This window comes from Podarcis cretensis (assembly GCF_951804945.1).
Source record: "Podarcis cretensis genome assembly, chromosome: 13".
In the NCBI taxonomy this organism is placed as follows: domain Eukaryota; kingdom Metazoa; phylum Chordata; class Lepidosauria; order Squamata; family Lacertidae; genus Podarcis; species Podarcis cretensis.
The window spans coordinates 15,024,639-15,039,249 of NC_137182.1; the positions used below are offsets into that span (position 1 = coordinate 15,024,639).

Genomic DNA, 14,611 nt, shown 5'->3' on the forward strand with positions numbered 1-14,611 from the left:
GGTGACTGAAAGAGTCAAAATGGCTTTAGGACTGTTTTCCTGTACTGTTTCTAGATATGTGGTTTTTATACAGTGGTACCTCAGGTTACATACGCTTCAGGTTACATACGTTTCAGGTTACAGACTCCACTAACCCAGAAATAGTGCTTCAGGTTAAGAACTTTGCTTCAGGATGAGAACAGAAATCGGGCTCCGGCGGTGCAGCGGCAGCAGGAGGCCCAATTAGCTAAAGTGGTGCTTCAGGTTAAGAACAGTTTCAGGTTAAGTAAGGACCTCCGGAACAAATTAAGTACTTAACCTGAGGTACCACTGTATTTTTGTATGTGTTTGCCTTGTAGAGTTATGGACATTTATTTTATAAAGGTAAGGTAAAGGTACCCCTGCCCGTACGGGCCAGTCTTGACAGACTCTGGGGTTGTGCGCCCATCTCACTTAAGAGGCCAGGGGCCAGCGCTGTCCGGAGACACTTCCAGGTCACGTGGCCAGCGTGACATCGCTGCTGTGGCGAGCCAGAGCCGCACACGGAAACGCCGTTTACCTTCCCGCTGGTAAGCGGTCCCTATTTATCTACTTGCACCCGGAGGTGCTTTCGAGCTGCTAGGTTGGCAGGCGCTGGGACCGAGCAGCGGGAGCGCACCCCGCCGCAGGGATTCGAACCACCGACCTTTCGATCGGCAAGTCCTAGGCGCTGAGGCTTTAACCCACAGCGCCACCTGCGTCCCATTTATTTTATATAAGACCTTAAAATTCCTATAACAACCTGTATCTTCTGAAATGAGATCCACTCCCGTAAGGGGTACGAGTTGACAAGCACACACCACCTCTTTCAAGCAATGAAGGAGGAGGGGATTTCCCAACCTCTCCCAAATAATTTTTCCTACCATGCTTCAAATCCTTTGCTATCCCCTTTTCAGCCGGCTCTCTCGCAGTTGGACGTATGACAAATAACCTGAGATATAATTAGTACGGTCGAGTTAGGTTCTCTGAAATATCTATAGCTCGGCTTACGTGGAAGAGCCTTCAGGTCAAAGTTTATGCCAGTTCAGAAATGGTGAAACTGACAGGAGCTGGAGGCAGCCAGGTTCCCTCTACCCCTAAAGGTAAAGGTAAAGGTACCCCTGCCCGTACAGGTCAGTCGTGTCCGACTCTAGGGTTGTGCGCCCATCTCACTTAAGAGGCCGGGGGCCAGCGCTGTCTGGAGACACTTCCGGGTCACGTGGCCAGCGTGACAAAGCTGCTCTGGCGAGCCAGCACCAGCGCAGCACACGGAAACGCCGTTTACCTTCCCGCTAGAAAGCGGTACCTATTTATCTACTTGCACTTAAGGGTGCTTTTGAACTGCTAGGTGGGCAGGAGCTGGGACCAAACGACGGGAGCTCACCCCGCCGCGGGGATTCGAACCGCTGACCATGCGATTGGCAAGTCCTAGGCACTGAGGTTTTACCCACAGCGCCACCCACGTCCCTCCCTCTACCCCTAGTGAGCAACTATTTGTTGAATCTAACCCAGGCTTCCTCAACCTCAGCCCTCCAGATGTTTTTTGGCCTACAACTCCCATGATCCTTAGCTAGCAGGACCAGTGGCCAGGGATGATGGGAACTGTAGTTTCAAAACGTCTGGAGGGCTGAGGTTGAGGAAGCCTGATCTAATCCATGGGTAGGCAACCTAAGGCCCGGGGGCCGGATCCGGCCCCATCACCTTCTAAATCTGGCCCGCAGACGGTCCGAGAATCAGCGTGTTTTTACATGAGTAGAATATGTCCTTTTATTTAAAATGCATCTCTGGGTTATTTGTGGGGCCTGCCTGGTGTTTTTACATGAGTAGAATGTGTGCTTTTATTTAAAATGCATCTCTGGGTTATTTGTGGGGCATAGGAATTCATTCATTCCCGCCCCCCCCTCAAAATATAGTCCACAAGGTCTGAGGGATAGTGGACTGGCCCCCTGCTGAAAAAGTTTGCTGACCCCTGCCTTTCTACAACTGCAAGGGAGAATTGATAGGTTGGAAGCACTGTTCTCTGAGCATGTGCTGAGCGGTTGTTGTTTTTTTGTCCTCAACTCTGAATAACTCAACGTAGTCCCCTTCTGCTGGGACACACACTCAGTTCCAGTGCACTGAAATTAATAGACCTAAGTTAGTCATGTCCATTGATTACAATGGGTCTACTGTTATGGAATTGGGATTTAAAGTCCACAGCATGTTACACGTTGAAAGAAAATGATGGTACATGAAAATGATGTGCCGATGGTATTTAAAAGGTAAAGGTACCCCTGCCCATACGGGCCAGTCTTGACAGACTCTGGGGTTGTGCGCCCATCTCACTTAAGAGGCCAGGGGCCAGCGCTGTCCGGAGACACTTCCGGGTCACGTGGCCAGCGTGACATCGCTGCTCTGGCGAGCCAGAGCCGCACACGGAAACGCCGTTTACCTTCCCGCTGGTAAGCGGTCCCTATTTATCTACTTGCACCCGGAGGTGCTTTCGAACTGCTAGGTTGGCAGGCGCTGGGACCGAGCAGCGGGAGCGCACCCCGCCGCAGGGATTCGAACCGCCGACCTTTCGATCGGCAAGCCCTAGGCGCTGAGGCTTTAACCCACAGCGCCACCTGCGTCCCCTGCCGATGGTATTTTTTTTTAATTTTTCAACTCATTATATATCATTTCCCAGAATTCTTTTACTACCTTACATTTCTACCACATATGATAAAAAGTGCCTTCTTTTTCCTTACATTTCCAGTATACATTTGACCCCATCCTGTACATTTTTGCTAATTTACTAGCCGATACCTAGCCGAATTCTGGGAAATGATATATAATGAGTTGAAAAAAATGTTTAAAACAACCTTTTTAAACATGGTTGCTGCTGTGGCAATTGGGCTGGCGATTGGCAGCTTCTGCTGGCGAGGGGACAGACGGGAAGTGGATTTTGCGCCGTGTGGATTTTGCGCCACCCCCAAAAAAATAATCCTCGGTAATCTCCCCCCAAAAAGTTCAACAACTCTGGGCAATTCTCCCCCCAAAAAATCTCAACACCTTTTGCGACTTATTCACATGGTGGCATCTTACAGATGGGAAAGTATGGTAGATAATTCGGCATTTGAACGATTGGTATTAGTAATTGCTTTATAAATTAGTATTGTTATAATGAGGCTATTACAGTGGTACCTTGGGTTACATACGCTTCAGGTTACAGACGCTTCAGGTTACAGACTCCGCTAACCCAGAAATAGTACCTCGGGTTAAGAACTTTGCTTCAGGATGAGAACAGAAATCGTGCTCCAGTGGCGCGGTGGCAGCAGGAGGCCCCATTAGCTAAAGTGGTGCCTCAGGTTAAGAACAGTTTCAGGTTAAGAACAGACCTCCGGAACGAATTAAGTTCTTAACCCGAGGTACCACTGTATTGGATTGTAACTGAAAACTAATACAAATTATTATGGAGGGGGGGAGTGCACACAAACACACACACGCAGCACACACACGCACACCTGTTCTGAGCGGATCTAATAGCAATCTGTAGCAAGGATGAACACAATAAGAAGTGCCTTATGGGATCAGACCAAAGATCCACCTAGCTTGCCGCTCTGTTTCTGACAGCAGTCAACTACAGTGGTACCTCGGGTTAAGTACTTAATTCGTTCCGGAGGTCCGTTCTTAACCTGAAACTGTTCTTAACCTGAAGCACTGCTTTAGCTAATGGGGCCGCCTGCTGCCGCCACACCGCAGGAGCCCGATTTCTGTTCTCATCCTGAAGCAAAGTTCTTAACCCGAGGTACTATTTCTGGGTTAGCGGAGTCTGTAACCTGAAGTGTATGTAACCCAAGGTACCACTGTAGTTGCCCCTGGGAGTTTCACAAAAGGGGCTGCAAAAGGAGATTGCCATGATGCAGATTATCTTATCTTTCTACCTATTGGTGGTGGCAGCTGGCGGGATGGTGGGGGGTGGGACAAGGAGCTATGCAAATCACTGAAGCTCCCCCTCCCTGACCACTGGAAGGATCCTTCCATCCCCACCTTCTGAATCTTTATCAGGCAACTCAGAGGCAGAAGCAGGACCCTGCAGGCTAGAGATGGGTGGAATTTGCTCCTGTGGGATGTAATCCACTGAGAGCAGTCAAGTACAACATTCCTTGTTTTCCTAGAGTGGGCATGCAAGGGAATGTTTGGTCCAGCCAGTCTAAACTTCCTGTTCCTCCTGGCCTGGAACATCCTTCCTTGCATGTGACTAGTGGGTGGGCGTGACCTTTCCAGACCTGATAAAAGGCCAAGGCATGCTGCCACTCTCCCTCTTTTCCATCTTCTTTCATCCTGCAAACTTCCTGGAATGAACTGCTGGCTGCCAGCCAAGCAATCCCCCAGGTCATCTCCCTTATGGGATAAACCTGTTAGTATAAGTTTGTAACTTTAAGCCTAAAGCCCGCCTTCAGGGATCACACTGTGCTCTGTCTGATCACGAGTGAACTTTCTTTTTATTGCTTATGTGGTGTCTTTACTTTTTTAGGAGGGATTCAAGCGGTCAAGCCAGGAAAATATTAGAACACATTTTAATCTGGACAAGCCGGATCAAATTGCATATTGTCTTAAGAAACTTGCATGAGTTTGCAAGTAGTTTTCTGCTGCAGAAAGGGTAATGCACTCTGCTAAGTAAAGGAACTTGCTAGCGCAGGTTAGGAAGGATAATAATAATAATAATAATAATAATAATAATAATTTATTTATACCCCACCCATCTGGCTGGGCTTCCCCAGCCACTCTGGGCGGCTTCCAACAAAATATTAAAATACAGTAATGCATCAAACGTGGGACGCAGATGGCGCTGTGGGTTAAAGCCTCAGAGCCTAGGACTTGCCGATCGAAAGGTCGGCGGTTCGAATCCCTGCGGCGGGGTGCGCTCCCGCTGCTCGGTCCCAGCGCCTGCCAACCTAGCAGTTCAAAAGCACCTCCGGGTGCAAGTAGATAAATAGGGACCGCTTACCAGCGGGAAGGTAAACGGCGTTTCCGTGTGCGGCTCTGGCTCGCCAGAGCAGCGATGTCACGCTGGCCACGTGACCCGGAAGTGTCTCCGGACAGCGCTGGCCCCTGGCCTCTTGAGTGAGATGGGCGCACAACCCCAGAGTCTGTCAAGACTGGCCCGTATGGGCAGGGGTACCTTTACCTTTACCTTTAATGCATCAAACATTAAAAGCTTCCCTAAACAGGCCTGCCTTCAGATGTCTTCTAAAAGTCTGGTAGTTGTTGTTCTCTTTGACATCTGGTGGGAGGGCGTTCCACAGGGCGGGTGCCACTACTGAGAAGGCCCTCTGCCTGGTTCCCTGTAACTTGGCTTCTTGCAGTAGGGGAACCACCAGAAGGCCCTCGGCGCTGGACCTCAGTGTCTGGGCAGAACAATGGGGGTAGAGACGCTCCTTCAGGTATACTGGACCGAGGCCATTTAGGGCTTTAAATGTCAGCACCAACACTTTTATATATCCTCTCCTGCCACCCTGAACATTCCCACAGCTCCACACTGTCGTGCTCAGCCCCAGAAACAACAAAGTGGTTAGAAGTGTCTCTGTGCATGTGCAGAGCGCCATCTTCCCACCATGGACCAAGGATAACCAGCCACCAAGTGGCTGTGGTTAGAGGGCAGAGCATCCAGGGAAGAATATGTGGGCCCCACTAACTGCCCAAGCACTACAGAGAGAGGTGGGGGGTAGGGGGGGTTAGGGCAGTGGCTGAAGCCGAGAGCGAACTGCAAACTGAAGGCACCTTTTATCATAGGTGGTGGACGTGTAAGGTAGTAAAAGAATTTTGGGAAATGATATATAATGAATTGGGGCGGAAAGTTTAAAATAACTTTTTCTACACCCCCCCCGAAGTGTTTCTTTTAGGAATTCTAAGTGCTGAAATCCCAAGATTACCATATTTTCCATGTATAAGACTAGGTTTTTTTCCTAAAAAATAATTAGGGGGCATCTTATATACAATTATATCTCCCCCCATTTTTAAAAATCGGAGTCCCCCCAAATAGTCTTATACATGGGGGCGTCTTACAGAGGGGGAAATACAGTATTTATATCTGCAGCCACAGCTGCACAGATGTTCTTGGCCCAGAGATGGAAAGAAGATAAAGTCCCGACCAGAGAAGATTGGAAGATCAAGTTGATGGACTATGCCGAAATGGCTAAAATGGCCGGAAGAATCACTAATTAGGAAGACCAGAATTTTAATAAAGAATGGGGAAAATTTATAATTTATCTTTAAAAAATCATTGTAAACAGTTAAAATTGTTAGTAGGATTGGAATAGCACTTGTAGTTTAATGGTGAATTCTGGATATACAGTGGTACCTCGGGTTACATACACTTCAGGTTACATACGCTTCAGGTTACAGACTCTGCTAACCCAGAAATAGTACCTCGGGTTAAGAACTTTGCTTCAGGATGAGAACAGAAATCGTGCTCTGGCGGCACGGCAGCAGCAGGAGGCCCCATTAGCAAAAGTGGTGCTTCAGGTTAAGAACAGTTTCAGGTTAAGAACAGATCTCCAGAACGAATTAAGTACTTAACCTGAGGTACCACTGTAATGGAGATGTAAAAGATTTAGGTTATTATAAAAGATGCAGGAGGAAATGACTAACAATAGGGTCCACAAAGGGGAGGAGGGGGAAGTCCAGGAGATTCTTTGGCATCTCGATTTTATGACATATGTTGGATATGTGAGCATAAAATGTTGATTTGAAAATCCAAATAAATAAATTATTTTTTTTTTAAAAAAAGGAGTGAGAACGAACCGCAAACTATAAGCATCTGTTCTCAAAACTGGCTGCTGGCTGGGGGCTTAATTTGCTCTGGCACTGGGGTGAGGAGGGGCTGGATGAGAGACCCTGATAGCTCCTCCGCCCCCAGAATCCCAAGTCACTGCTAAGGAACATGATACGTCAACAAATAGAGAAGGACTTGGCAGGGAGGCGAGGGCGAAGATGCATCCAAGGAGACTAATTTTTCAAGCGTGATTATAAATGACTGGGGGAGGGGACGGCAGAGGAGCCTAAGGGTTAAGGAAACTTGCTGACCCCCCTACAATTGGATCTGGCGTTAATACCCCAGTGGGAGTCATCTGTGGACATGTGACAACGAGCCTTGGGAGGTTCGTCCCAACCCAACCCCCAAGGAAAAGCTGCTGGGCTTTGAAGCCTGAGCCATCGCACCTTGCCTCTAAAAGTAGGAGAGGCGCAACACTAATGAGCCCCAGGAATTACTGTATTTTTCTCTCCATAAGACACACTTTTTTCTTCCTAAAAAGTAAGGGGAAATGTCTGTGCGTCTTATGGAGCGCATGCGTGGTCCCTGGAGCTGAACTGCCCAGGGGGGAAAAGCAGATCATGTGGGGGGTTTTTGAAAGAGGGAAGTGGGTGTTGAAACAAAGCCGCTGATCGTTTGCCGATCTGGGAGAGAGATAAGGGACGCTAGAGACAAAGGAGGCTACCTGGGAGGGGAGAGGTAAAGACAGCAAAGGGGGAAAACAGGAAGACTAAAGCATTAAGAAGAGAAATTAGAAGAAAAGGAGGAGCAAAAAACTGCTCCAGCTAAGGAAAAGACACTAAGGCAAACAAGAGGGAAGGGAGTGTTGAAAGGAAACAGCTGATTGGTGGGATCGGAAGAGAGATAAGGGACGCTAGCGGAGGCTGCCTGGGAGGGGGGGTAAAAGCCCATGGATCCTCAGGATTTTTGCATTGGGTCACCCCAAATTCACCGTCAGATCACATAGCATGTCCATGGCTACAGCCTGCAAAAAAAAATCAAGCACCCACTGTTGCCTGGGCGCAAAAACGCAAAATGGCGCAAAAACGTGGTTACAAAGCACGGAGTCACATGGATCCTCAGGATTTTTGCATTGGGTCACCCCAAATTCACCATCAGATCACATGTCTGTGGCCACAGCATGAACCACAAAAATCATACATCCACTGTTTCGTTCAGTTCTAAAAACTAGGTGCGTCTTATGGTCAGTTGTGTCTTACGGAGCAAAAAATACGGTATATATGAAAGCTGGTCACAGTCTGATGTCACACAATTACCATAGTACGACTTGCCAGCTTTTGAAGATATAAGTCTAGGCAATTCCCCACCCTCCCACCCCCTGTTGCCATGAAGGCCTCAGCAGAAGGACTACTTGGAAATTGTTTGGAGACTGCAAATGGTCCAGCATGCAGCTGTGGCATGTTAACAAGCGTTCATCCAGGGATTATAGATCCAATGGTGCTTTAAAGGCTGAACTGGTGCCCAGTTAGTGCGCCTTCACACTTTCCCTTGACCCATACAGTGGTACCTCGGGTTACATACGCTTCAGGTTACAGACTCCGCTAACCCAGAAATATTACCTCGGGTTAAGAACTTTGCTTCAGGATGAGAACAGAAATCGTGCTTCGGTGGCGCAGCAGGAGGCCCCATTAGCTAAAGTGGGGCTTCAGGTTAAGAACAGTTTCAGGTTAAGAACGGACCTCCGGAACAAATTAAGTACTTAACCTGAGGTACCACTGTATTTTGATTGCATTGCGTACTCGATGGCCCATTTAAGTCTGTAGTATGGGCAGGGTTGGAACAGGGGTAGCACTGTGGGTTAAACCACAGAGCCTAGGGCTTGCCGATCAGAAGGTCGGTGGTTCGAATCCCCACAACGAGGTGAGCTCCTGTTGCTCGGTCCCTGCTCCTGCCAACCTAGCAGTTTGAAAGCACGCCAGTGCAAGTAGACAAATAGGTACCGCTCCGGCAGGAAGGTAAACAGCGTTTCCGTGCGCTGCTCTGGTTCGCCAGAAGCGGCTTGGTCATGCTGGCCACATGATCCGGAAGCTGTACGCCGGCTCCCTCGGCCAATAAAGCGAGATGAGCGCCGCAACCCCAGAGTCGGCCACAACTGGACCTAATGGTCAGGGGTCCCTTTACATAGGGGGTTGGACTCGATGGCCCTTGTGGTCTCTTCTAACTCTATGATTCTATGATTCTATGATTTATGGACAGGGTTGCCAGCTGGGGGGAAAGGCAAGGGCTCCTGGACCTTTAAAAGTAGTGTTGAAGTAGGCATTCCAGCAGGTGTTGCTTGTATGAGCTATATCAGTATACCTGAAGGAGCGTCTCCATCCCCATCGTTCAGCCCAGACACTGAGGTCCAGCTCCCAGGGCCTTCTGGCGGTTCCCTCACTGCGAGAAGTGAGGTTACAGGGAACCAGTCAGAGGGCCTTCTCAGTAGTGGCACCCGCCCTGTGGAAAGCCCTCCCATCAGATGTCAAGGAAATAAATAACTATCTGACTTTTAGAAGACATCTGAAGGCAGCCCTGTTTAGGGAAGTTTTTAATGTCTGATGTTTTATTGTGTTTTTAATATTCTGTTGGGAGCCGCCCAGAGTTGCTGGGGAAACCCAGCCAGATGGGCGGGGTATAAATAATAAGTTATTATTATTTATTACCTGCTAAAATTCCCTCTTCTTTGCTAGTATTAAAGGGGCAGGCGCTCTCTCCTCTTTTCAGTTATCCACCCTAAGAGTGGGTAGACTCTTATACGTAGGAGAGGCTTTACTGCGTTACACAGCGGAGCCCATTCAAAGTGCCCACATAAAATGTGGGCACCTCTCCAAAGTATTCAAAAAGGCTATATAGTAAAAAGGAGGAAACGTACAGAGCAAACCACCCTCGACTTCAGACACTGACGGCGCAAGCCCATGCGTGTTTACTCGGAAGCAAGTCCTACTGAGGACAACTCTCAAGTAAGGGAGCACAGGACTGCGGCCTAAACATTACTGCAGCAGATATCCTTTACTCTCGAGTTTCCTCTGAGGCTCAGGCACACCTTCTGTTTTCAGAATGGCCTGCAAGAAAAATAAGCTTTCTCTTGCCAATTGAAATGGTACATTTGAGTTTCCTCTCCAGGTGGGCTTTGGGAAACCCAGCCAGATGGCTGGGGTGTAAATAATAAATTATTATTATTGTTATTATTATTATTATTATTATTATTATTATTATTATTATTATTATATGCTTTTTCTGGGGGTACGCATAGCCCTAAACATTTTGTGAATCTTGGTACTTCTGTCCATTTACTGTATTTATTTTTCCTGATTTGAACTATAAAATGGTGATTCTCTTGAGTCAAAATGAGAGTACCCCTAAACACTGATTATTATCATTATAAGGTGGTGGAAGAGCTCTTGGATCCCATCAGGGCATCAAGCCTCCCTCCCTAACCCAGGCAGAAGCTCCCTGCGTTTGGGGAAAGAGGCAGCAGACTTTAGTACTTTAATTTACTGGGAGCATTCAAGGGACCAGTCTAGTCCCCCTAGTCCACTGACCCCACGCCACTGAGTAGCTTTGGGTCTGCCTCCGTCCTCTCTGGGATCTAGGACTCACCTTGATGTCCTCGGCAGTCTCTTCTCCTGTGTCGGTTTCGTCATACAAGTCAGACTCCTCCGAGGCTATTGGGACATGAATGGTCAGGTGAGGATTGTTAATGAAGTTCATATGGTCCAGTTCATCAATGCGTGGCTCTTTCCTGGCTACCCCGTCCATGGCTATCCCATCCAGGGCTATCCCATCCATGTAGTCGGGTTTGAAGTCCTGGCCTGTGTCCAAATGGTTGAGGACAAAGTTCTCCTTCTTGCTGTTTTCCTGGTCTTCGGCAGGAGGCTCGGCCTTCTTCTCCTTCAGCTGCCGGTGAAGCAGGAGGAGCGCATGTTTTTTCACAAAGTCGATCCCCCGAGTGATTCTGCCAATTGCGATCTGCAAGTTGTTCATCTCGCCATCGTCGTCAGATGCTGCCAGGCTGTCGGCGCTGAAGGAGCTGAGCAGCAAAGCTAAGAACAGGTTGAGCACCTGGAAGGAGAGGGGGGGGGGGAAGCAGATGCCAGCTCAATGTTCAGCAGGACGCATCCAGCGCCTTAACTTGCTTCATTACACAAGTATCGTACTTGTGTGGAATATTTACAGATCTCTCCTTAGGGCTCATTCACACATACCTTTCCTCTGTGCTTTAAAGCTCCTTGTCCAAGCACACACACACACACACACACACACACACACACACCTTTCTTTTTTGCTCTGGAGATTTTCCAGTGAAAAACCACTCTTTAAAGCAGAATTGGAGCAAACGGAAAACCCGAATAGCCATTTGCTCTGATTTATCTTTAAGAATGGGACGCGGGTGGCGCTGTGGGTTAAACCACAGAGCCTAGGGCTTGCCGATCAGAAGGTCGGTGGTTCGAATCCCCACAACGGGGTGAGCTCCCGTTGCTCTGTCCCTGCTCCTGCCAACCTAGCAGTTCGAAAGCACGTCAAAAGTGCAAGTAGATAAATAGGTACCACTCCGGTGGGAAGGTGAACGGTGTTTTCATGCGCTGTTCTGGTTCGCCAGAAGCGGCTTAGTCATGCTGGCCACATGACCCGGAAGCTGTACGCTGGCTCCCTCGGCCAATAAAGTGAGATGAGCGCTGCAACCCCAGAGTCAGCCACAACTGGACCTAATGGTCAGGGGTCCCTTTACCTTTAATATCTTTAAGAACAGACCTTCCAAGTACAGTGGGACCTTGGTTTTCAAACATAATCCGTTCCAGAAGACCGTTCGACTTCCGAAACCTTTGAAAACCAAAAACTGAAAGTGGAAGCCTCAATACAATTGGGGAACTCAAAACGGAAGCCACATAGCACATTCAGCTTCCAAAAATCGTTCGAAAAGCAGAGCAGTTGCTTCTGGGTTTTCGGTGTTCGGGAGCCGAACATACGACAATGGAGGTGTTCGACAACTGAAGTTCCACTGTATCCCTATTTTCCAGGGACAGTCCGGATTTATAGAAGCTGTCCCTGTTTCTGATTTGATCCCGGAACGTCCCAGTTTTCCCTAGGATGTCCCTATTTTCATCAGAGGAATGTTGGAGGGTATAGAGTTATGCGACCCCCGAGTATCCCCCATGGAGATACTGTAAGTAACCTTTGGAAGACATTTGAAGGCACCCTGTATGGGAAAGGTGTTTTTTAATGTTTAACATTTTATTATGTTTTTATATAGGTTGGAAGCTGCCCAGAGCGGCTGGGGCAACCCAATCAGATGGGCGGGGTATTAATAATAAAATTATGATTACGGAATAGGACGTCCCTATTTTCTTCGGAGAAATATTGGAGGGTATAGGTACTGGTGGGATGTACTGATGTACAGTAACATCAGCAAGAAAGCGGAATGTGTTTGCTGAGGAAAGCCAGCCTCCTGCCCACTCACAGCTGTCAGTGTTTGTGCCTCTTCCCTGCCAGGAGCACATTTGAGACGGGACTTTGCTGATATTCAAGGTCGTCGGTGTGGCTATTTGCACATGGCTCATGCCTCATGACTTAACTAGGACCTTTATATAAACCCCTCCAGTTTCCTTGCTGCTCTCGGGTGCTCCTCTGAAGCGCCAATTACAGCCAAGAGCGCCACTGGCTTGCTCTTTGTAACCCTAAAGGTTCCTCAAGTCATTTGCTTTTTTTTCCCGCTCTGTGACTTCCGCCATTTCTCTCATAATAAACCTGCATCGGAAATGCCAGAAGTGATGCCAGGGTGGGGGCAGGTAGCCAGCTCAGGGCACTCTAGAAATACAGTGGTACCTCGGGTTAAGTACTTAATTCGTTCCGGAGGTCTGTTCTTAACCTGAAACTGTTCTTAGCCTAAAGCACCACTTTAGCTAATGGGGCCTCCCGCTGCCGCCGTGTGATTTCTGTTCTCATCCTGAAGCAAAGTTCTTAACCTGAGGTAATATTTCTGGGTTAGCAGAGCCTGTAACCTGAAGCGTATGTAACCTGAAGCGTATGTAACCCTAGGTACCACAGTATACCAAGTGCAGAGGCCAGACCACAAAATTATAAAAATGAGGGTATTTGGAAATGGGGGAGATGGGATGAAAAGTATCTTCTGGGAGTGACTATACAGTGGTACCTCGGGTTACATGCGCTTCAGGTTACAGACTCTGCTAACCCAGAAATAGTACTTCAGGTTAAGAACTTTGCTTCAGGATGAGAGCTCCGGCGGCGCAGCAGCAGCAGGAGGCCCCATTAGCTAAAGTGATGCTTCAGGTTAAGAACAGTTTCAGGTTAAGAACGGACCTCCGGAATGAATTAAGTACTTAACCTGAGGTACCACTGTAGTAGGAAATATTACCCCTGCAGGGAGTTTGACATTGACCTATACAATACTTTATTTGTAGGTGAGTAGCCCATATATTTCAAAGGGGTTGTTTTTATGTATAGCCGTGGTTCCCACAGGGGTGCAATTTGATTTTTAAGGGGAGCAATTCGAGAACGAGTTATTAACAGTGAATGGGCTTTTAGGCTTCCTCTACATGAATGGGAGTTCACTTTTTTAATAATAAGAATTATATGTCACTCGGGGGCAGGGGGTGGTCAGGATTTTAGAGATGCTTAGGTGGGGCATGCATGGCCAAAAAAAAGCTTGGGAACCACTGGCATATAGGGAAGAATTTAATGTTTTATTATGTTTTTTTATATGCTGGAAGCCGCCCAGAGTGGCTGCGGCAACCCAGTCAGGTGGGCCCAGTACAATTATTATTATTATTATTATTATTATTATTATTATTATTAGGCTGGTGGAGCACAAAGTGTGGAATGTCAGGAATGCATGCTACTTGCAATTTAAACTGTTCCTCAACTACCAAGCAGCCAAGTATCCACAGACGCAATTAATTTCCTTCACGTTATGTAATACATTTTTATCCCTCTGTGTTTGCTTGTCATTATACGATAAAAATATTGGAAATGGGGGGGAGCGGCAGCTGAAGGCAGGCTGAAAGTCGTATGTGCTAACCTAGAAACCCAGGGCTAATTATTTTTAGTGATGCTGTGGAGAGCCACTCTGCACGTGCTCAGAGGCACATTATTATTACACAAGGAGCGTGCTCGTCAGTTTAACAGGACTGTGTCAGGGAAGCTGAACTGAAATTGGGGGGGGAAGCAGCCAGCATTGTTTAGCCTGTCCTTTGACAGCGTTACCAGTGGTGCTGCATTGGAAGAGGGTAAGAAGGTTTTTATTACATTTCCACGCATGGGCTTTTCCCTTGCCTGTTGTTCTTTCTGGTATGTATGTAAACTGCTTAAAGGTTCCATTAGTGGCATAGGAGAGCTGGGGGGAGGGGATCACATCTGGCAACCAATGTGCCCCTTTGGTTTCAGATAGTATATAGACGCAGGTGGCGCTGTGGTCTAAACCACGGAGCCTCTTGGGCTTTCCGATCAGAAGGTCGGCAGTTCGAATCCCCGCGATGGGGTGAGCTCCCGTTGCTCTGTCCCAGCTCCTGCCAACCTAGCAGTTTGAAAGCACGCCAAAAAGTGCAAGTAGATAAATAGGTACCACTCCGGCCGGAAGGTAAACGGCGTTTCCGTGCGCTGCTCTGGTTTCACCAGAAGTGGCTTAGTCATATTGGCCACATGACCCAGAAAAACTGTCTGTGGACAAACGTCGGCTCTCTTGGCCAGTAAAGTGAGATGAGCGCCACAACCCCAGAGACATTTGCAACTGGACCTAACTTTTTTAGTACATGGGTAGATGAGTCTGAAAAGCCCGGGACACAAATTTAGCAGCTCATTTACCAGAAGTAGTGTATTTAG

The 14,611-nt window shown here is 47.9% G+C and overlaps 1 protein-coding gene across 4 annotated transcripts in view; it reads right to left on the minus strand.

Moving 5' to 3' along the window:
* The window catches only part of SCN4A (sodium voltage-gated channel alpha subunit 4), a 108,394-nt gene that overhangs the window by 20,065 nt on the left and 73,718 nt on the right, over positions 1-14,611 (minus strand). For all 4 annotated transcript variants that reach the window (XM_079949208.1, XM_079949209.1, XM_079949206.1 and 1 more), the window contains one exon: positions 10,376-10,837. In XM_079949208.1, the coding sequence (XP_079805334.1) occupies positions 10,376-10,837 (462 nt within the window). The remainder of the gene's footprint in view (positions 1-10,375; positions 10,838-14,611) is intronic.